The sequence below is a fragment of the Xenopus laevis genome, chromosome 1S, assembly GCF_017654675.1.
Source record: "Xenopus laevis strain J_2021 chromosome 1S, Xenopus_laevis_v10.1, whole genome shotgun sequence".
NCBI classification, from domain to species: Eukaryota; Metazoa; Chordata; class Amphibia; order Anura; family Pipidae; genus Xenopus; species Xenopus laevis.
Window position 1 is genome coordinate 53683019 of NC_054372.1, and position 24005 is coordinate 53707023.

General features: G+C 36.9%; 1 protein-coding gene across 1 annotated transcript in view; it reads right to left on the reverse strand.

Annotated features, from left to right (window-relative positions):
* Positions 1 to 24005, reverse strand: part of fat4.S (FAT atypical cadherin 4 S homeolog) — a 188033-nt gene that overhangs the window by 25743 nt on the left and 138285 nt on the right. Inside the window, exons 5-9 of the mRNA XM_018243327.2 lie at positions 22988 to 23910; positions 22517 to 22691; positions 7848 to 8028; positions 5733 to 5980; positions 987 to 5336 (exon numbers count right to left, since the gene is read on the reverse strand). Coding sequence (XP_018098816.1) covers positions 987 to 5336; positions 5733 to 5980; positions 7848 to 8028; positions 22517 to 22691; positions 22988 to 23910 — 5877 coding nt within the window. The remainder of the gene's footprint in view (positions 1 to 986; positions 5337 to 5732; positions 5981 to 7847; positions 8029 to 22516; positions 22692 to 22987; positions 23911 to 24005) is intronic.

Here is a 24005-nt window from a genome sequence, read left to right on the forward strand (position 1 = left end):
CATAATAAGGTTTAAATAATGTATCCACTTATTTCTGTATGGCAGTAAGTAATTTTCCTTGCACAGATAAATTCCTGCCCTGTAAAAAAAATGGTATAGATACTAACCAAAATATCTAAATATTTTGGTAGATTTGATAAAAAGAAAAATGTGGCAGTTGGCATAATGAAATTCTGAAGGCTGAATACCTCTGTGACTATATATGGGAGTGGGAACTAGCATAATGGTTATCTGAAGAAATGAATTCCCTGCAGATATCACTAGAACGATAAATGATTTTTGCTTTTCATCTTAGCTGCAATATCCTCTCATGTATTAAAACATATAAAGTAAATAAATGCTTCATGCTGTCACTGAGCAATCGAGTTATAGTTTAAGCACTATTTATAGAGCAAATGAATGTTGATAAAGTGCTTAATTACTATTTTCCAAGTGCAAGATAACTGAGGAGTGCAAAGGAAACCAAAACTGGGCCAAAGTCCTTTTTAGGTTGTGTTCTTTTAAGTAGAGTTATGCAGGGCCCATAGCTGTATGGGGCAGGGGAACCCAGTACACAGGAGGGCAGCAAGTACAGGGCTCTCCAGTCTTTGTGGGACCATTGCTCTCTAGCCTGCATATCTCAAGGACGTTTAAGATATAAGGTTCTCTTTGGGATACCCATAACCTGTCCATGTCCTGTATGTGTGTGGGATTAGTGGTATTAGCTAATGAAACAAAAAAATGTAAGGGCTGTCCAAATGGAGGACTGTATTCCAGATGTTGCCCTCCAATAATTTTATATGACCTTCAGCATGCCCATAAACTCTAATAGTTCCTTTAAAACTCTTCTATTTTGGGTCATTAAAAATCTCCCTATAATAAATGTAATATAATATATCCAGTAATATATACATTTTTTACACATAATTTTAACTTGATAGAAAATGTATAAATATTACAACATTGGCCAACACACTGACACCAAAATGTTGTCATGGATATCATACCTGTTGAGCCAGCTTTGCAGACACAGTTAAAGCCTCCTGGGAAATTCTGGCAAACAGCACCATTTTTGCATGGGGTAGACAGGCACTCGTTGATATCCCTCTCACAGGCTATTCCAGTAAAGCCATCTGGACAACTGCAAGAAAATCCTCCAACCAAATTGTGGCATGTCCCAGCGTTATGACATGGAAGTGGCAGACATTCATCAATATCAGTTTCACAGAATTCTCCTTCATATCCTGGCATACATTTGCACATAAATGTTTTAAGTGGTTCATTTGCAACAATAATTACAGGAACACTTTCCAGGACTTTTGTTAATGGGCTTACGGCAAGTCTCCTCAAACAGCTTCCTCCATTTTGACAAGGGTTATAAGAACAAGAATCATGATCTACAGATTCTATCCATACTCCACTTTGCCTGTGCAGGATTTCTTTGATGCTCTCAAAAAATGTACCTACTCCACTGGGATTTACATATTGGTTACCACCTCTTTTCACAGCTGTCATAATGAAGGTTCGGTTATTTTCTTCATATACTCCATAGATTTGTACTGCAGTTCCTAGTCCAGTAAGCTGTGAACTAGCAATACGCAAGAAATGCAGATAGTGGTTTGTTAAGAAATCCTTCACTGTTGCTACATTAAGGCGAAGAAGTACACTGTTATCAATTGTAGCATTACTGAACCCTGCAAAGAAAACTCGCACATTGTTAGTAACAGGACTGTGTAAACCATCACTGCTGTGAACTGTTAAGTCAAATGTCCCATCAGTTGATCTTGATTGAGAGTTTAGGTCGCAACTGTCAGCTGGAATATTGAATAGACTTGTCACTCCTGAGGTTAGAGAACAATGGAAACTATCCAACACATCTGGGTCTTGAGGCTTTACACTGCCTAAAGTACCACCAGGAAAAAGGTTTCCATAATAATGTACAAAAATATCCACTGCCCTGGGTTCAGAAGGATTGTCATTCTGATCTATCACCATAACGTGAACAGTTCCTGTGGAAGACATCTGTGGAAATCCTGAATCTCTAGTGACAACTGATAAGAAAAACTCATTGATTTGTTCTCTATCAATCTCTCTAGTAGTGGTAAGAATTCCTCCAGGGCTGAGGCTAAAATAACTGGTTGCAGGTCCAGTACTGAGGAGATAATAACTAAATGGACCTTGATTCGGGGGAAGGTCTAAATCTGTTGACTGTAAAGTCATCACATGTGTTCCTGCTCTGTAATTTTCTTTGACTTCCCCTTTGGTAGTAGACAGAGTTGGTCCATTGTCATTGATATCATCCAAAGTAACCAACAGAGCAGCACTTCCTGTAGCAGATGGCAGTCCCGAATCAATGGCTAACACTGTAAGGTTATACAGGGGAGTAATTTCTCTATCCAGTTCTGTGGTAACAGTGACCTGCCCGGTTTGTGGATTTATGGAAAAGGCACCTTTATCGTTTCCAGAGCCAATAAAATAAGAAAATCTGCTCCAGCTGGGAACTGAATCAGAGTCAAAGGCACTTACAAATGTAACATGAGTACCTGGGGGTACGCCTTCACTTATTTGAACATTATATACTTTTAAACTAAAGACGGGAGGATCATTGGCATCAAGTATAGTAATGTTGACATTTACTTCATCAATATCAGCCCCTCGGATACTCCCAACATTTTTTGCTATTATTTTCAAAGAGATCCTTTCTTCTTTTTCTCTGTCTAGGATGCCTGACACAGAGATCTTCCCTGTCTTCTTGTCAATCTGGAAACCTTTTTTCCTGCTGCTGCCAAAGATTAAATAGTGAACATCTCCATCAATGCCTCCGTCTCGATCACTTGCAAACACTTCTCCAACAACTGTAGCTTTGGGAGCAGCCTCAGAAACTTCAAAATAATACATCTTTGATACAAATCTGGGTACATATTCATTGGCCCCCTCTAAATGAACAGTCACCGTGACAAAACTAAATCGCTCTTCATCAGGCACATTAAATGCTTTTACAGTTAGATGATAACGTTGCTTTGTTTCATAGTCCAGAAAACCTTGGGTTGTAATTACCCCCGTGTTTGGGTCGATCACAAAAAGGTCACTGTCAGAGGACTGAATTGAATATGCAATCACTGCATTTGGAGCAGAATCGACATCTGTTGCATTTAAGCGTATCACAGTTGTACCACTTGGGGCATTTTCCATAACACTAGGGAAATATTCATCTGAATTAAAAACAGGAGGATTATCATTTACATCTTTGATGTAAACTGTAACAACACAATAGCCTGTCTTTGCCACCCATCCCCCATCAACAGCACTAACGGTTAAGTCGTGTTTTTGGCACAGTTCGTAATCAAGATTCTTTAAAAGAGATAATGCACCTGTGGATGCATTTATAGCAAAAAATCCAGCGTCATTTCCTGAAGATATGTTATATGTTACTATTCCATTCATGGAAGCATCTCTGTCCCTTGCTAAAATGGTTCTCATAACTGTTCCTACACTGAGGCTTTCAAGGACAGTGACGCTCACATGGCTTTGAGAAAATTCTGGGGTATGATAATTTTCCTCAGTGACAGTTATATTAACCAATGCTTGAGATGACAAGGGGGGTTTGCCTTTGTCCTTAGCTAAAACTTTAATCACAAAGTTTTTATTGATGTCCATAATTAAGGATGAAGCCACTGTTATCCAGCCAGTTGCTTTATCTATCTGAAACTTTCCATTGATGTTTTCAGTTGATAGAGAATATTCCACTTCAGAATTAAGTCCAAAATCCTTTTCATCAACTGCTGTGACCTTAATTAATTTTGTTCCAGTTTTAGCATTCTTTGAAACGGGAGTGAAATATTTTTGTGACATAAACTTTGGGGCATTATCATTGCTATCAACAATATTGATTGACACTGTAGTTTCACTCATTATAGGAGGACTGCCTCGGTCGGAAGCACTAACAATAAAGCTGTGCCTGTTGACATTTATATTGCCGGAAACACTTGGGTTCTGATACTTTAAATGTTGCTTGTTAAAAATGTCTCCAGTAGTAGCGTTGATTCTGAATAATTCAGACTGGGATTTAATAAAGTAATATACTTGACCATTAAGACCCTCATCTGCATCTGTTGCAAGAACTTGGGTTACTTTTGAACCAGCCTCCAATGTTTCTGGAAAATCTAAATAATAGGACGGTTTACTAAATCTGGGGGCATTGTCATTAACGTCAGTCACAAATATTGTCACATCTGTGCTTACTGTCCATCCTGAATCATGTGCAGACACCCGCACAATATAGCGATCGTTATCTTCCCTATTCAGGGGTCTGCTTACTGTAATAACTCCTGTGTTGAGATTGATATGAAAAGGGAGGCTTGTATCTGCTATTGTGTATCTACTTATTGCATGTGCACCAGAGTCTTCATCTGATGTAGTAACTTGTGTAACAAAACAACCCAAAGCAGCATTCTCTGCAACAAAAGCACTAAATATCTGTGAAAATCTTGGTGCATTGTCATTGTCATCTAAAACATAAATAATGACTTTGACCATGGAGCTCTTTGAAGGAGAACCTTTATCAGAAGCTTTAACAGATAAGGTGTATCGAGATGCTTTCTCTCTATCCAGTTGTCTGGTGCTTCTAATCTCACCACTAATTCGATTGATACTAAATAAAGCCTCATCATTACCATCAACTATTGTGTATTCAATCTGACCATTGGAGCCACTGTCTTTATCCTCCGCTGAAACTGTAAGTATTTTGCGCTGGGACAGGTTTTCCATTACTTCTGCTATAAAAGGGTCTTGTTTAAACTGTGGCTGATTGTCATTGACATCCAAAATAGTTATTTCTAATTTCTCATACGAAGAAAATGGAGGAAAGCCCATGTCTCTTGCTTCAACCCAGAGCTCATATTTTGGCATGGTTTCAAAGTCTAGTGGATTTTTGATGTACAATTGTCCATTTAGTTCGTCTATATGAAAGGTGTTGCCAAAATTGCCACTAGCAATGTAAAAAGACAAGGAGCCACCTCTTGACGAGGAGCCAAAGATAGTCGAAAAAAGGGTGCCCACTTCTTGATTCTCAGGAAAAGTGAAAGCCTTGTGATCTGCTCGAATCAGTGGGAAGTCAACTTTGTTAGCAAATCTCACGGTCACTGATGTCGAGTCTGTCTTAGAGTTAAGACCTCCATCTTTAACATTGACAGAAAATGTGATTTCAGAAGCCCCCTCTATTGCACCTGCCGTTCTGATGGCACCACGTAGTGGATCAATGTGAAATTTTTCAGAGTTTCGACCCTTCAGAGAGAAATGCAACTCAGCGTTGGAACCAATATCCTCATCTGTTACTGTCACGGCAAACACAAAAGAGCCTAGAAAAAAAAAGAAGCAGAAATGGAATTATAAATAACAACAATCTAATGAACAAAAGGCATATCATAATTACATCATAAAATATGTACCAATTATATCAAACAACTTATTCAAAATGTCCAGGGAACTGTTTTAGCAACTTTCTAGTTGTGTTAACCTACAATATATATTCCATGTATTAAAACAGACAGCAAAACGAAAAATATTTTACATTAAACTTCCCATGGAAGCACTGTGGGATATATTCTAAGGCCACCCACACAATATGGATGCATGAGGCCATGGTGCAGGAATGGTGGGGCTAGCAAGTCATAACTCTTTTGTCTTGGTAATTTTTGAGGTTAAAGTACCAGATAATATTTGTGTGATAAATGAAGATAAAATAATGTACTTACCTGCTGTTGAGGGTGAAGGGATGTGGGTCACATAGGGGTGATGTAAAAATCTTGGGGGGTTATCATTCACATCGCGAATATTGACTGTCACATTTGTTGTGCTTGTTAGAGGAGGACTTCCCCCATCAGTGGCAAAGACAAGCAATGTGTAGTGGTCCTTCGCCTCTCTGTCTAATAACGAACTGCTGATGATCTGACCAGTCGAAGGGTTAATCGTAAACTGGGAATTGCCGCCATTCATGCTGTAGCTATATTTTAGCAAAATACAACATTAATATTGACAGTTGTTGTAAGAAAATACGTCTTAACGCTTTTCATTTATATATCACCATTACTGAAAAACAAAGACTTGCTAGGCCAAGCATTAAGTGGAAACGGCCTGTGCGAATTCATTAAAATATAAATACTTCATTAAAGCAAGTTCTGCTGAAATAGATTTGATGTAATATTAATAATTCTTCTGCTCCAGATAAGTCCCAGGGATCGTTTCAAATGACTTTAATATTGCAACTATTAGGGCTGGAATCTCATCCTTAATGCATTGCTTCCAAAATAAACAGTTTGTTTTATAAAAAATTAGTTACCCAATATTGACTTCCAATGCAGTATGTTAAGTTCAAAAGAGCTCTCATTTTAATTAAGTTTTTTTTTGGGGGAGGGTATCAAATGTTGGAAGACAAAAATGTGGCACAAAAATGAATGAGAAATGTCACTTTATTTTTTTTTAAAGGAGAAGGAAAGCCCTGTTGTACTTGGGGTGCCAATAGTTAGGCAGCCCCAAGTGATCGCATATACTTACCGGATACATTGGGCCGGGATTCTTCCATCCAGCACCTGCAGCACCTAACTTTTGGCACCCCCAAGTAAAAAAGGACTTTCCTTCTCCTTTAAAAAAAGCAATTTTTTAAAACCTAACCAAAAAATTAGAAATGGGCTTACAAAGTAAAATCATTATGTTTGATAAAAAAATATTCATTTGAATTGGCATGGGAGCAGCTACCAGGAATACTATTGTAAGCAAAAACCATCTTGGCTTTGTAAGCTTTGCCAGTAGACTGTAGCTACCATCTTAAAGAACGTTAGATACCTGACAATAATAAAGTGTAATGGGAGTCAAGTGTAATGAGAAGGTTTGTGTATGGTCTGTGCCCACTGGGTTATAATAATATAGCACTGTGTATATATCAGTGCTGAGCAGAGCACTCCATTCATGCATAAGTTCTTAAAGTTATTAACAAACAGATCACTCCAGGAAGAGAACACGTGCAATTAAAAAGTTAAGAAATCAATGACGCCATACGGCTGCCTTAACTTTGACCAAGTGAGTTTTAATTCAGAATTTTAGTTGCATATACATATATATATATATATATATATATATATATATATATATATATATATATATATATATATATATATATATATATATATATATATATATATATATATATATATATATATATATATATATACACACACACAGGATGTATATACACACAGGTATGGGATCCGTTATTCAGAGACCCATTATACAGAAAGTTCCTAAATTGCAGAAAGGTCATCTCCCATAGACTTCATTTTATCCTAATAATCCAAATTTTCAAAAATGATTTCCTTTTCATCTGTAATAATAAATCAGTAGCTTGTACTAAGGTATAATTCATCCTCATTAGAAGCCGGGCCAGCCTATTGGGAAAGATCCGTTATCTGGAAAACCTTAGGCGTGCGCGCGCGTGCGTGTGTGTGTGTAAAAAGATCTGCACTCTCAGGTCTTATAAAATATTGAAAAATGTATTGTTAAATCACAGATTGACCTTTTAGCCCTCTCCTAACTATCATTAAAAAATGCCTTAAAAACACAGACTGGCGGGAAGACAGCTAATATAAATGAGAGGCATCATAAGAAAAAAGGTTTGAATTCCTGTAGCACTCAGTAGGTAGCACTCTGCCTGTCAATGTTATTTAGCATCCTCATTATACTGCTTAAGGGAAACCTTTAGTAAATATTTAAAATGATGATTTGTCACATGAAGAATAGTAGAGCTAAGAGCAAAGCCATGGGCAGAAAACAGATGTGAATAATGGTGATAAAATTAGCCATTTTACAGAGCTTACCGTATAACACCGTTCTGGCCAGCATCGGCATCCGAACAGTTTACCATGAGAATATCTGTTCCTGTAGGGGCGTCTTCTGGAATAGTTATAAAGTGGTGGTTTAAGGCAAATGTGGGTTTGTTGTCATTGACATCTTCCACTTGTATTGAGATGGTGCCTGTTCCCGTCAGAGCTGGAAATCCTACAACACAGTAACAGAAACGTCAATAACAAGCTTCCTAAATAAGTTTTAAAAACATTCCCGTTTCCAACCCAAACAGCCCCTTTGTTGTCTCCATCTGAGAAACAATATAATAATGTAATAATAAGTATAATATGTCATTTGTTAGGATTGATAGGAAAACAAAAGTAAATCATAACAGCACCGTATAATGTATTAAAACGCATACCATATGGGAAAGATCAGTGAATCAACAAACACCACGACTCTCTCACCTCTGCAAATTTACACATTTTATGAACAGAATAAATAGCAGAGATATTTGTTGATGAAAATTAAAAGCTGCTGTCAGGACAGGGTATGGTCAGGGTATTCTGTAATCAGTAAACTTGAGTTTCTCAAACTGTGAGGCCAGTTTGTAAATTTGGTGAAGCCAGAATGGAATCCCATGTTTTTATTACATGGCAGCAGCTAAACGTAGACTTACAAAGAGCCTATTTAAGAACTGATTGCAGGTAAATATTTTTTTTTAATTACATCAATGTTTATAAGCGATTAAAGGTATTTTAACAAAAATAAATTATTGATTCATCATCTGTGTATTTATTTTTTTACTACTCAGTTCTTTCTAGTTGCACCCAGTCTTCTACTGGAGGAATCAAACTGACGTTGCCTCTGTGGTGATTGTGGACGAATGGAAAGTCTCATATTAAAATATTAGGGCTCGTATCATTTTTGAGCAGTTTAGTATCAGAGAGAAGAATACCCGGAAAATCTAATCACAAAAGTGACATTATGTACAGAACATCAACTCCTAAAAAGTCTCAGGGATCCCATCAGTCAGGTTCATTTCATTCCTATTCGTTGGAGTACAGTCAAGATCATTTTACTGCAGAAATGAGACAGTCTTCTTGATTTCATATAAAATGTGCTGAACACACAAATCTAAAATATTAATTCCCAATTTCACATTTGTCAGCAGCCATAAACTTCAAGTGGGTAAAAAAAAAAACGTGTCATGGCATGTATTATTAAAGAGAGCAGAATTCACAAGCTGATGGTGAAGGTAATAACACTTTCTTTTTCCACTTCTAATTTAATTTCTGTTACTGCACTTGGAAAAAGAGTCTATTCCATCCTGGTTTCCTCTGCACTTTGTTTACAAATTGCACATTATTAACCAATTTAAACATGGTCTCATTGGAAAAACAATCTTTTAATTACTTTATGTGCTGCCATATCTTATCAACAGCCTGTGCTTATACAATTTCTGCTGCATATGCATTAGATTGAAGCTATTCACTTGTATCATCCATACTATAAGACATACCACCCAACTATCCAGTTTTTCGCGGAACAGTCCTGATTTTGACAGCTCAACCCACAGTCCCGTATTGTTATTGAAATGTCCGACTTTCTCTTTGATCTCCTGCACTGCACCAGAAAAAGATACAAAGTTTCTAAAACTTAATTGGCTTTTGGCCAGAGCCCAGAATAAGTGGCAGGTGCACGTAGATACTTTTGTAACAATTTAAGCTAAGAAACAATTGTAACAATTTAAGACAAGCAAGGAAACAATTGTAACAATTTAAGATAAGCAGATCTCTTGGGGGAAACTGTGACTTGCAGTTTATAGGACAATTCACCTTCATGCAAAACTGTAATAACGCATAAAAACCACAGAAATGTGTTTAAACTTTCATAACCTGCCAAATTTGGTAAAATTAACATGATAATTATGGGGTGTGGCCACACAAATGGGTGTGGTCTCCGCACAGCAAATCTTTATCTCCCTCTTTCTATTTCCAAAATCTTTGGAGGTATGCACATGTTACAGTATTCTCAAACCTATGCAGGGCTCATCTCATGATTAAGAGGCATGTTCTTCCAAGGTTCCAAGGTTGATTTCAAATATACTCTATATATTTTACAACAAGGCCATCAAAAAAGTTTCAGGACCTCACAGAGCTCTTAGTGAAAAGGCAGACAGTGCACGGTTGAGATCAATCAACTATTTTTGTATTTTTTCAAATCCTTGTAACTGCAATGAACCTGATTATAAACCTTACTTGGGCACACGGGTAGTCATTTTGTTTATGAATCAGGCCCTAAGAATAACTTTAATATATAAATAATAAAAATATATATGTTAATAGTATAAATATTACATATTTATATATTTATATATTAGCAACGACATTTGTGTAAAGTATTAAGAGTGCTGTGTGTTTATTCAGGTAGTCGTGCATATCTAACCCTATTGATACAGTCCCAGTAGCTAGAGAATGTTTGGTGCTATGCTGGGTTTTTGCTGCTGTGACAACTACTCTGTGTTTAGGCTTTCACAAGGCATGCCATGCATCATTTCATTTCATACAAATCTAATTTGCCCTCAGGGTACTCCTCTCACCTTTCCCTGACCAGTGGGCGACATCCCACCCAGGAGAGCCAACCCTAAGGTCACCTGCATGACCCGTGTCAAATGATGGAATACTTTTTAGGGTTACAGATCCATGGGAATGTTTGCAATGTGCTCACAGCTCACCATTTGGACATTCAATCTGCTCTTGTCACAAGGAACACTGAATACTGGAGCACCAAAGGAATGACTCTGTGAGAAGGAAAAGGAAGCAACTTGCATAATTTCTCTATTTGTTTATCTAATGCAATAGATACAGTTGTCTCCAAGGGCACACTGCAAAAGCAACTATATACATATATAGGGGCACATTGATGATTTGCCAGTGTGACGTCATTTCAATACTTCGCGATTTACTAACAGGCGCGGGCGTCACTTCACTAGCGAAGGAGATAGATGCTCTGGAGAAGGACGTAACTCCGCAAATTCACTAAGATATTACTGGACGTTCCCTCTTTTGCCAGACTTGCCTTCACCAGCTCAGACCAGGCAAAGTGCAATGGAGTGCATAGATCTTCCTCAATATTTAGTGGAAAAAAATTCTAAGTCCCAAAAAACACTTCCTTTTTTCAGCGTGATAGCTTGCAAAAGTCCTAAAAAATATTTTTTGGGTAACCGGGTTCCCCCATACATTTTCTAACATATGGAACACAAACTATAAAGTCAGCTAAAGTTGAGGGCATTATAACAACTTTATTTTCTTTATTAAGGTTCCCTTGCCTTGTGTAATGTAATGTATTTGCTGCAACATATACGTCCATTAATCTTTATAATTTCCTGCCGTATGCAAATTAGCCTGAGCAAAGACCTCTACCGAAGTTGCGCCAGGCATAATTGAAAGCTAGCCCATCTTTTCTTTGATTGCCGACTTAACGCTGGTGAAAATTCGCCAGCGTTCGGCTCCCTGGACGCAACTTCGCATTTTAGTAAATTAGCATTGTCTGAGCGAATTTTCGCCTGGTGAAGTGTAGAGATGGGTGCGAAGCCGTCACTGGCCAATTTTCGCAGGTTAGTAAATTTTCCCCATAGTCTTATAACAACAAAGTCACATTCATGCTCATTTCAATGTATAATGACACAGAGCATATTGGTGCTACTACCCTCCAAATACATTATGTAAAAACTAGCAGAAAATAAGGAGGGTGGGCTGCCTGCATATTCCCATATAAAAACATCTGCATATTATTATTGGCGTTTATTTAAAAATGTCCAGAGTTTTCCTACAACACAAAATATAAAGCAACCAAAAGAACAAACATTGCATCAAACAAAAACAAATGTTTAGCGGCAATGCTTACAATCTAGACTATTTATGCATTGGAATATTTCAATTCACACATTTTTTTTCTGTTCCTATTAAAAACTGGAAGATCTCTAAACATTTGAAATCTAAATATTCGGATGCTCTGATTGCCTACAAGTCATTCTAGTCCTGAGACATAAAGGGGCAGATTAATATCAATCTGGGGAATCGAAAAACATTCTAATATTTTTAATAATTATAGTGAGTGACTAAAGTTTTAATTTGGGTTCTTAAAACAGCTACATAACCTGGGTGCAAAACTACACATTACTATCAATGGGAATTGCCATATATATAAATGTGTAGTAGGAGATACAAGGGAATGGGTTTATAGGCAGTACATAGATGGGATCTGTTATCCAGGAACCTGTTATCAATAAAGCTTCAAATTACGGAAAGCCTGTCTCCCATAGAGTCCATTTTATATAAATAATCTAGATTTTTAAAAACTATTTCCTTTTTCTCTGTAATTATAAAACAGTAGCTTGTACTTGATCCAAACTAATATATAATGAATCCTTATTGGAAGCAAAACCATCCTATTGGGTTTATTTAATGTTTACATGATTTTCTAGAGACTTATGGTATGAAAATCCAAACTATGGAAAGATACATTATCCGGAAAACCCCAGGCCCCAAACATTCTGGATAACAGCACCCATACCTGTATATCAACCTCTTCTTGATGACCCCCCTCAATCTTACATTAATGACAACATATACAGTCAGGAGTCCAAGAACCTATGTGTTTCATGTTTCAGCTAAGAAATACAAAGTGCAATCTATAGCTCTGATTTGCTGCTGAATGTCAGTTCGCTGATTTGTACTATTTATTGCAAATTCAAATTTGGATCAAAACCATATCCTTTTCTTTCACGTGTGGTGGGAGGCAAAAGCAAAAGAATAATTTGTTAGTGAAGTCATGGCCCATAGAAAAGCAGAGTTTGTAACTACTTTACTATGGAGTCTGTGCTTAATACCAAGATCATACTTGTGGTAAGAGATTCTGTTTTTCTTGGTCAGGATCTGTTCCCAGAATTGTTAATTTCACTGAAAGAGCAGTTGCTCCCGAGGCCTGGGTTTTTAATCATTTAACAGTGGACCACCAGAAAGTCTTTCCCAAAGCATCCCTTGACAATCCTCTACACAGGATGACGAAGAAAGCTTTTGTTCTTCAAATGACATGGTCCGTGTACAATTGCTATCAGACGTTACTGTCTTACCATTGAATGTAAATAGTCCTCGTTTAAGCAGAACAAAAATAAACGCCCCATTAGCTATCATTAAATCAATTGAATGATGCAGGTTTGCAGTTTAACTGATGTAAATGAGTTGTTTTTACAGGTGTAAAAACACATTTCTAAAAAGAAAAAAAAGCATATTTAAATCCTAATGCAGACTGAAAGGAGAATGGGTTAGCTCCACAGATGGCAAGCCTGTGTACCAATGCAGTGCTTTGTGGACGCGAGCCAGTTATCCTTAAGACACAGTTCATAGACATAGCTATGTAGTTCATAGACATGGAATCATGTTATATTTGTGCCTAACAAGAACAAACACTTTATTTTCAATGCTTTAAGGATTTATGCACTTATCAGGGGATTAGGGTTGCCACCTTTTGGCCTGTCTAACTCCTGGCAGCTGTGACATAATGGGAGGGGTAGTGACATCTGGGGAGGGGCTATGACACAGCGGCGATTGGCTTCAATTATAGGATATCTTGCCCGGTTTTCCTAAAAACGGACAGGTGGCAACCCTACAGGGGATATAGGAGCCTGGAACCTCAGCACTCCAAAAATATCTGTACATCAGAGGTGTAACTAGCAGACGTTGGGACCCACTGCAGAAAAAATTTCGAAGGGGCCCTGTATCCACACAACCCCCAACCCCGTGCTCTTTAAAGGTTAAAACATGGAAATTCACCGCAAATTTGTGTCTGGCGAATTAATTCGCCCATCACTACTCATAGACTTCGTTTTAGTCAATTTTTTCATAATAATATCTTTTTCTCTGTAATAATAAAATTGCACCTTGTACTTGAACCAAACTAAGCGCATATTGAAGGAAAACAATCCTAAGTTAAAATGATTTTTAAATGACCTTTTAAATGACCTGTTATCCAGAATGCTCGGGACCTGGGGTTTTCCAGATAATGGATATTTCCGTAATTTGGGTCTTCATGCCTTAAGTCTACTAGAAATTCATTTAAACATTAAATAAACCCAATAGCCTGGTTTTGCTTCCACTAAGGAATAATTATATCTTAGTTTTATAAGCATTAAATAAACCCAATAGCCTGGTTTTGCTTCCACTAAGGAATAATTATATCTTAGTTTTGATCAAGTACAAGCTACTGTTTTATTATTACAGAGAAAAAGGAAATCGTTTTTAAAAATTTGGATTATTTGGATAAAATGGAGTCTATGGGAGACAGCCATTCCGTAATTCGGAGCTTTCTGGATATTGGGTTTCCGGATATATATATATATATATATATATATAAAAACAGGCGTGCATGTATTTAATTATTAATTACCAAGTATCAGGTTCAGGAGAATTAATGCTTATCTCACTTGTGTTATCTGGCATTGATTGCTTTTTTAAAAAAATATATATATTAATTAATTTAAAATTAATTATGAAAAGGTAACCTACTCACCAAAACATTAAACAGGGGAAAAATGATCTGTTTATATTTATTTTAATCTGAGTTGTAAATATAACTAAGGGATGTTATCCCTGGCTGTAACACTTGTTTTGATATAATTAAATGATCTTTGTAATCTTGTCCTTTCTTCTTTATACATATTTTGTAAAGCATATAAACCTCTTGTCCCTTGGGCAGGAAGAGTTACACAAAAAAGTAATCTCTGATTAAATCTGCAGACAGCAGACGGTGGCTTTTCAAGCATATGTTACAGCCAGAACTCATGCAGCTTTTGAAGGGAAGGAACTTGTGCAAGCCATGACGTTCCATTACACACAAGCTTTCTAGTCAGGCATTATTGTAAATAGAGAAATTGAGCCAAGCAACTCCATATTTTGTTTTAAATAACTGTGAAATACAAATAAGACAAGATGGCTACAGGACTGAGCCTCCATCTAAACAAAAAGAAATATGACACTCAGCTCCAAGGATATATTAAGTAAAAATAAAATAAACTGTTGTTACTTACTATTAACATTGCACCCCAAGAAACCTTATATCCTTCTCTCGCTGAACCTGTAGCACCCCTAGAAACATCATATTAATATCTCACTAAACCTGTGGCACCACTAGAAACCTCATATCCATCTTTCAATAAACCCGTGGCACCCGTAGAAACCTTATATACTTCTCTTGCTGAACCTCTGGCACCCCTAGACACCTCATATCTATCTCTCAATAAACCTGTGACACCCTTAGAAACCTCATATCCATCTCACACTAAACTGGTGGCACCCCTAGAAACCTCATATCCTTCTCTCACTACACGTGTGGCACCCCTAGAACTGTTGCCTGATGTTCTTCTATTTTAATGGCAGTTTTGCAGCTTGACTTCATAGCACCTTGACTTCATAGCACCTTTGTATTTAACTTCCTGTATGGAGCATATGTATGTCTGGGCCTCTAAGCAGCTCACATTCATATACATTTTCCATTCCTCAATTGTTTCAACTGTGCACCTGGACCATACAAAATATTCAGATATTGGTAAATGATTTTAGTATTATTGCCTCCTGCTTTTAGTTTGAGTACAGAGAATAGATCCAAATTACATTTGGTCTATTTTTTAATCTTTTACATTCCCCCCATGTTTTATTTCCGATTCATTTAGCTTTTAACTTATCCCTTTCCATTCTATTTACAAAGGATTTCCTTGGACTTGCTGACCATAATTTTGGTGACCTTAGTTACGCTCAATTTGTGTGTGACAAAATGAAAATGCTTCCAACTTCTAAAAAATATATCAACACATAAATAGAAAATGGTATAATAAATAGTATAAAGTAATGCAATTTTACCTATTGTGGTGTACTTTTCATTTTGATATTGTTTAATATTTAACTTTTATAAGTATCTACACTTTAGAAATAGTAATTTATAAACAGGCAATTCCGTTTTCTCTTTAAAATTTCAAAATGCATGATTACTAATTTTATTTTTAAATATATTTGGCCTACATTTGTCCTACAGTCAGACTGATGAAATGAATGTCAGCAAATAATGTGGGATCTGAAGCTTGGGCCTGAGGTAAATTTTCCTAACTTATGAGAATGAAGCACACATTGTCTTTCCGTCTCCTTTTCACACCTTAACCAGAACACTGTAACTTCACTGATCTCCAGCCAGTCATTGCTTATACTGTAATTATTATGTTGAATGCACATAGGCAATAAGACAGCGGGAAATTCAAAAGGATATTGAGTTGTAAATAAGACTAAGAGGTGTTCACATGGGACAGTCATATTAGCCTCTGGCCATTGATTGGCTGTAGTTCCCAGCATTAGCCGAGACCTGATAAGGAATACCTCATTCCTATAAATATTTTTATTGGTGTCCTTAGTTAACATTTCCAATTCATTTGCTTTGAGACTTGAATTGAGGTTACCACTTTCCTGAGATCATCCGACATCAATTAAATTATGCCCAGATGTTTCAGACTTAACACGGGAGGATACCAAATTTCATTTAAATCTGGCAAGTTTTGCTGGGGAAAATATTTGATGCTTTACGTTGAGCGTGTTTGTTTTAAAGTGCTCAGCTTAAATGTCCTATAATTTAACCCAAAGTAGCAATATAAACAATATAGTATTTCAGCCACACGGAAAAAACCTGCTTTAAAAAATGTTTTTTCCTTCTGCAAATGCATTTACAATGTGCTCCTTTTGGAAGCTTTATACTACACTTCTCAAATTATTAGAATGACAGCCAGGTGGATAAAGTGGCAATGTAGAAATACCTAGTTGGGGATGTCCAACCTGCCACCCTATGACTGCTGTTAGTATGCAACTCCTAGCAACCTCCCAAGCAGGCAAATTAAAGTTGATTAAAATTGTAGTCATCTTGGATTTAAACCTAGGGGCAAATTTATCAAAGGTCGAGTGATAGATTTTTTTTTACCTCAAATGACCCTGAATGACCTGGACATTCGAATGGCATCTTATTTAAGAAAAAACTCAAAGGTATAAAATTAGTATAAATATTACCGACCCGAAAACTCAAATCGAATTTCGAACGCATATTGAATCAAAAAACTTGAATGTCAGGAAGATTATTAACATCTTTAAATGGGTCAACAGACCTCTGCCATTGACTTCTACATGAACTCGGCAGGTTTTAGGTGGCAACCTTTTGAATTTGAGTTACTTCCAGGGTCGAGGCATGATGAATCTTGAATTCGAGTTTGGATCATTCCCAACTAGTGATGGGCGAATTTATTCGCCAGGCGCGAACTTGCGGCGAATTTGCGTGATTCGCCGTCAGCAAATAAATTCGCAAAACGCCCGCGAAAATTCGCTGGAAAAAATTTGCTTGTCAAAAACGAGACGCCGGTGCCATTTCGCAAATTTTTCGCCATTTCGCGAATTTCGCGTTTTTCGGCGCAAATTCGCCCATCACTGTTCCCAACTCAAGTTTGTGTGTTTTGACCAAAAATTCAAATTCGAATTTACCATTCGAACCTTAATAAATCTGCTCCCTAATGTAATTGCGTAACTACATCATATGGCTGGTGTTATGATAAAGCAAAAAGCCCAAATACTGTAAAATAAATACAGAATAAGTAGAAAATAAACACATAAAACTTCACTGAGCTATAAGACAAATGCTCATAGTCAAGGTCACTGATCTATTGCACTAACCTTCTCAACACAAACAACCAAGGTAATAGTTTGAGAATAAAAGGTGAAACATATCAAAGATCAACCTCATAATTTACTTGTCAGGTTTTGCTTGCCTTTCTATCAGACTTCATTACATCAGTTTTCTTTTTGGCTTCAAATGTTCTTGTTTCTCCAATTACAGTAATTCATTTGTTTGACTACCAAAACCAAAAATCACAGTTTCTTTCTATTCTTTAACAAAGGTGATTTCAGTGTCTACCACAACTGCAACTCATAATTAAAGGCAATAGCAATATGATTGGATGAGCCAGTAGATTTCAGAGTTCAACAGCTTAAACAAGCAATAAAACACCTGGTATTACTCCCTGAGAGCATGCCATTTCCCTAAGTGTCAAATAGGGCAGACAAAACATTTTTAGGATCATAAGTTGAAAGGAAAACCAAACGCCTAACAAAAGACTTCCATTTTTTTTTACCTAAAGTGAAATTTGGCATGAAACATACTTTAATATGTTGACCTGGATGAATGAAAATCTTTCTTGTAAAGCTTTTCCTTGGTACATAGCTATGGATGCACAACTTTTGGGAGACAGCAGTTGTTAAGTGATATTTGCAATGTTTAAACATTATAGGGGTATTTAACAAACCATGGGGCCACAGGTACAAGGGAGCTAATGGGTGCAAGAGAGTGTCCTTTACTGTTTGCTTACAATGCACTCACTTCTCTGGTTTTACTGCTCTCAGCATTAGCACTGGATCAAATATAAGGCATTAGGGGGCATAGCTCAGCCTTGTCCTTGGGAAGGTAGTAAGAATAAGGCCTCAATGTGGGCTGCATCTTCTGTTGCTCCTTACATTGCTCCTCTGTATGACGTATAAGGAAGGGATGGGTAGGGGGATGCCTACATGCTTCCCCCCACTCAGGTCCGGACTGAGAATTAAAATGGGCCCTGGCATTTCAGGGACACAGAGGCCCAATCAGCCCACATAGAGGCCCAAACAGCCCCCACCAGCCCACTAAATACGGACTTTATATGGGACCTTATAGCAGCCCCTCTGGCATTTGCCAGAACCCAGGGATTGCCAGTCTGGCCCTGCCCCCACTCATCCCTCACTAACACAGTATTGTGCAGTATAGCCTGACACCACGCAGAGAGCAAAGTATGAAAAAATGCATGCTTTGTGCCTTTTTTAACTTTGCACACTTTGCAAATATATATATTTGGTGGGGCCTCTAGTGACAGTGTCTGAGAGGTATTCCTTAGATCTATGCAAGTTCCACCTATTATTAACATAATATGATGAATAAGTGGGTGGAGCTCATCTTCAACAATATACAGACATGGGCATTTTTGATCACACTTCACAGCAAAAATTCTGTTGGCTAAATACTGAACAACTTAAAGATTTTTTTCTTGCCATAAAATACTTATATTTGTATACTTTAATATCAATACAATCATCTCAAAAGTATATTATATTTAAAACTACTTCATTTTCCCATTCAAAGTGTTTGTGCTTATGTCAATTAACACTCATTTGTATGACTGGGATGACAGCAATTCTAGCTAAAATACCTGGTCCTTCTCTAGAGAAAGCAACAGCTGTTATATTTTCAGACATTAAACACTAAACTAAAAAGTCACTAATGGCACCAGAAGCTTGCACATTTGATCCATTCAGTAAGAGTGAATGATGAATGAATGGCAAAACACTGCCTACTGCAATTTATAAGGAGTTGTTGGGGAAGTAATGTCTGGAGGTAGAAAGTTATTGAAAGGCTAGTAGAGAAAGTAGAGTAAAAAAAGTGTCATTATGATACATGGAAATGGAGACCTGTGTACCTGAGCAGATGGGCTTGTAGATCAAATTTAAACTATTAGAGGAGGACAAGTGTCCACAGTCCACAGACCAGTATTACTTACTTAAAGGGATACTGCCATGGGAAAAAAATGTTTTTTTCAAAATGAACCATTTCTCAAAAGAGCAAACAGATCTTTTTATATTCAATTTTGAAATCTGACATGGGGCTAGACATATTGTCAATTTCCCAGCTGCCCCAAGTCATGTGACTTGTGCTCTGATAAACTTCAATCACTCTTTACTGCTGTACTGCAAGTTGGAGTGATATCACCCCCCTCCCTCCCCCCCCCCCCAGCAGCCAAACAAAAGAACAATGGGAAGGTAACCAGATAACAGCTCCCTAACACAAGATAACAGCTGCCTGGTAGATCTAAGAACAGCACTCAATAGTAAAAACCCGTGTCCCACTGAGACACATTGAGTTACATTGAGAAGGAAAAACAGCAGCCTGCCAGAAATCATTTCTCTTCTTAAGTGCAGGCACAAAACACATGACCAGGGGCAGCTGGGAAATTGACAAAATGTCTAGCCCCATGTCAGATTTCAAAATTGAATATAAAAAAATCAGTTTGCTCTTTTGAGAAATGGATTTCAGTGCAGAATTCTGCTGGAGCAGCACTATTAACTGATTCAATCTGTCCCATGACAGTACTCCTTTAAGATGATAAAGCTGTTGTTCTATGGAATCTATGGGCTGTGCCCTCATGTGTGATGTTTCATAATTTTGTATTTATAAGCTTGGTATTTTGTCTTTTAACTACATAACTTACTTGGCATCCTAAATAGAACATTCATCTTGTAGTTACTAATGAATGATATTTATGGTCTGAATGCAGCTGTGTTCTTTAAATTGTCTCTTTGGACTAGTAGACCATGACTTTCAGAAGGTTTCCAGATGTGTGGTTCAATGTCCATATAACCAATAAATAAAGGATGTTGAAGACTGAATTTTGGTCATTTCCACCCAAAAAATGTAAGTTAAACACACTTCTCTGTTTGCATTAGTGTCGAGCTTTGTGGTTTGCATTGGTGTCAGGTGTCCAGAGTCTAATGCTTACCTGCCTTTCCTAGGTTAAAAAACGTTCATGTGGGATTTACTCACATATTTATAATCTACAACAATTTCGGAAAACAGACATAAACAACATTGAGCCAGGTGTAAAAGTTTGCCTAGCTTGGACCTAAACACAATTTCTGTTAAACTCCTTCAGGCAACTTTGCAGGCTGCAAAGTAAGTTCAGAAGAAAATATTGGCTCCGCAATAATTTGTGAGCAATTACAAAGTACACAGTTTGGGGGGTGCAAAACACATTTCAGCAACAGCAAGCAGGGCATTATTTACAAATTTTGGTCTAAGATATGGGCTTATGCCAGGAAGGCTACAATCTGTGGTTAGGAAGCCCACACTGAATCTCAAAGAGAGGGTGAATTAGGAAATGCAATTTTTAGCCAACAACTTATTTACAATCTAGAGCCAAGTCCAGCCAGTTTGGGTGGATTTGGGGAAAGACATATTTGGTGACCGAGTTATTCCTGGCAGAAAGATTTGTGCAATAAGGTTGTCTGTAACCCTGTTATAAAGTAATGGGGACCATGACCAAATATAGAACTATTCATTCTATAAACTTATCAGTTTAGTTTGAACAGACACATTACCTGACCCAAACTCAAGCCTCACTGATTCAGCCTAATTATGGAATCCCTTAAGTAATGTACACAAAGATATTTTCTTTAAATTCCATTTACTAGAATTGCTAAATAAGGGTGTACAGTACTTAGAAACCCATAAAAAAGCATTTCTAATTTTTCTGCATAGCCCAAAATTCCCATTCATAGTTAACAATGTCCGAGCATCTGAACTCACAAACACATCCTAATAAAAGGCAGTTGTTTAAAGAAATACACTCTCTAAGGGAGTTTAAATGATTACCACATTTTTTTGCAAAAACATTGGCAATAAATATATGTTGTAAAAATATGAAGATTTTCCATCGTTAATTTTTGTTGCTCAGTTGGAATGAAGAAAAGTGGTGGTACAGATACAACTAAAACCATGTAGCTGATTCTTTTTTCTTTCAATACTGCTACCTGTATATTACTAGAAGTATTTTAGAAAAGGAACCTTTAATGACAATGAAGAAAATGGCAAAAAAAATAGAAAACATTTTTTTTAAAAAATTTAAATTTACATTTTATCTGTAATAATAACAACAATATATTGTCCCTGATCCCAACTAAGATATAATCAAACCTTATTGGTGGCAAAACAATTATTTTACAGAAAGATCCCTTATCCAGAAAATACTAGGTCCCAATCATTCTGTTTGACATGTCTCATACCTGTATACAGTTGCAGAGCTAAATCAAACCATTATGTTTTATGTCAATCAAGCAGTTTCTGTGGCCCCCCAGGTATAGGCTTAATTACAAATAAAGCAATTTCTTGGACAAGTTTTACAAATTGTTAAGTACTTTTTGAATTTGGCCAAATACTAAATCCCACACAAAAGTTTTGATCAAATACCAAAACAAATTCAACCCCTTATTTGTACAGTACATGGAGCAATATCTAAAAGTCTAAGCGTTTTAAAGCTAAAAAATCAACTTTATTTATCAAGTGCTTGAAAATCACTTCTGCTTCCAATCTGAATCATGCAAATAGCACTGGAATTCGTCCAAATTTCTATAAAGGCATAATGATCAGTAATGACTAATTTTTACATACTTACAAGAGACCAATCATAGCTTTACTCCTGTCCCACTAAAATGGATGTGTGGGGCTAAAAACCAGTAAGGTTAAGTACTATTATAAATAAGGACCACTGATTACAATTTAATTTATATTATACTGCATTGATATTGGCTTCTAGGATATTGTCCATCACCATTCATAGGCATTTGATTTTAAAAGCAAAATATTAAAATTTTCATGGTCAATTCTTATCTTATATGCTAAACCCCTGACAGTACTTGACCTTACAGGGTTAAGGCCCACAGTTTTAGTAGAAATTGACTTATCCTTTATGTATGTCAGTTAAATTTAAGTCAGATACAGACATGCAGCTAACTCAACATAAATAATATGTATGTAAACCTACCTGCATCTGTAGCTGTGATATGTAAGCTGTACCACTCCTTTAGTTCCCGATCCAAACTTTTTATAAGGCTTAGCTGTCCACTAGACGACAATGTGAATGCTCCATCTTCATTGCCGGAAGCCAAGACATATGTTAATCTGCTGTTAAGTCCTTGATCATCATCTCTTGCCACAACCTGAAGCAGGAACAATATGAAACACAAAGGGTTAAAAATAGTAATAATAATAATAATGGGTTTCAATCACTATCACTAGAGAAATGTGGTCATTTAGGAATTAAATCAAATCTGTGTTTTAATTTCTTCATCAAGTCAGTGATGTTCAAACTGTTTTACTTCCACTTCCTCCAACCCACTATCTACTAAAATCCTATAACAACTGGAGGACCATCGTCTGGAAATCTAGAATCTAAGAAGTTGTATTGTGACATTCTTTAAAAACAAAATAGTAATACCATTAGACCATAGCTCACCTGAAGTATAATCTTTGGCAGGGTCTCCAGCTTTTCGGGAACACTAACGGTATAGGGTGATAGTTCAAATTTGGGAACAACATCATTGATATCAGTTAGAAGAATACTGACGGTTGCTGTGTCAGAACGAGGGCTGCTTCCCCGGTCCAATGCTTGAATTTTAAGAGAATAAGAAGACTTTCTCTCACGATCTAATGGTCTGGCAATTGATAGAACACCTGTTACTGAATCGATCCTAAATTCATTGCTTGGATTCCCATCAATAATAGCATAGCGAACCATTCCATTTACACCTTCATCTGCATCAGAAGCAATGAGCTGAATAAGGTCTGTTCCTGTTAAGGTGCTTTCACTGATCTCTACTTTAAAGTGTCTCTGTGAAAAGTGAGGGCTGTTATCATTAATATCAAGCACTATAACCATCACATCCATAGTGGAAGAAAGTGAAGGTGCACCTTTGTCTTTTGCTATAATAGTCAGAGTATAATTAGAAATGTCTTCCCGATCCAGTTCTCCAGTGAGACGCATTTCTCCGTCAATAATGCCAATACTGAATTTATTTCCCAGTGAACTAAGTAATGAATATTGGATATAAGAGTTTGGACCACTGTCTGGATCAGTGGCTTGTGCCCTAAATACAATTGTGTCCGTGGGTGTGTTCTCCTGGACATATGTCAGCTTTGGGGAAATAAAGCTTGGTGGGTTATCATTTACATCCAGCAGAATTATAGATACTTCAACGGAGCTGGTGTATCTAGGTGCAGGTGAAACCGCCATATCATGAACTTGAACAACTAAACTGTAGAATGATTGGATTTCTCGATCCAGTAGTTGAAGCACACTTAGGGTTCCATCTTTATTGACTTGAAATTGTCCCATACTGTCTCCAGAAGATATGGAGTATGCTAATTTGGAGTTGAGGCCTGCAGTAAACAAATGCAAGAATGTTATATTCAACAAATTCAGTATTTATTTTTCTCAAATAATGGGGCAGTCTATCTTAGTACTTGCCATAAAC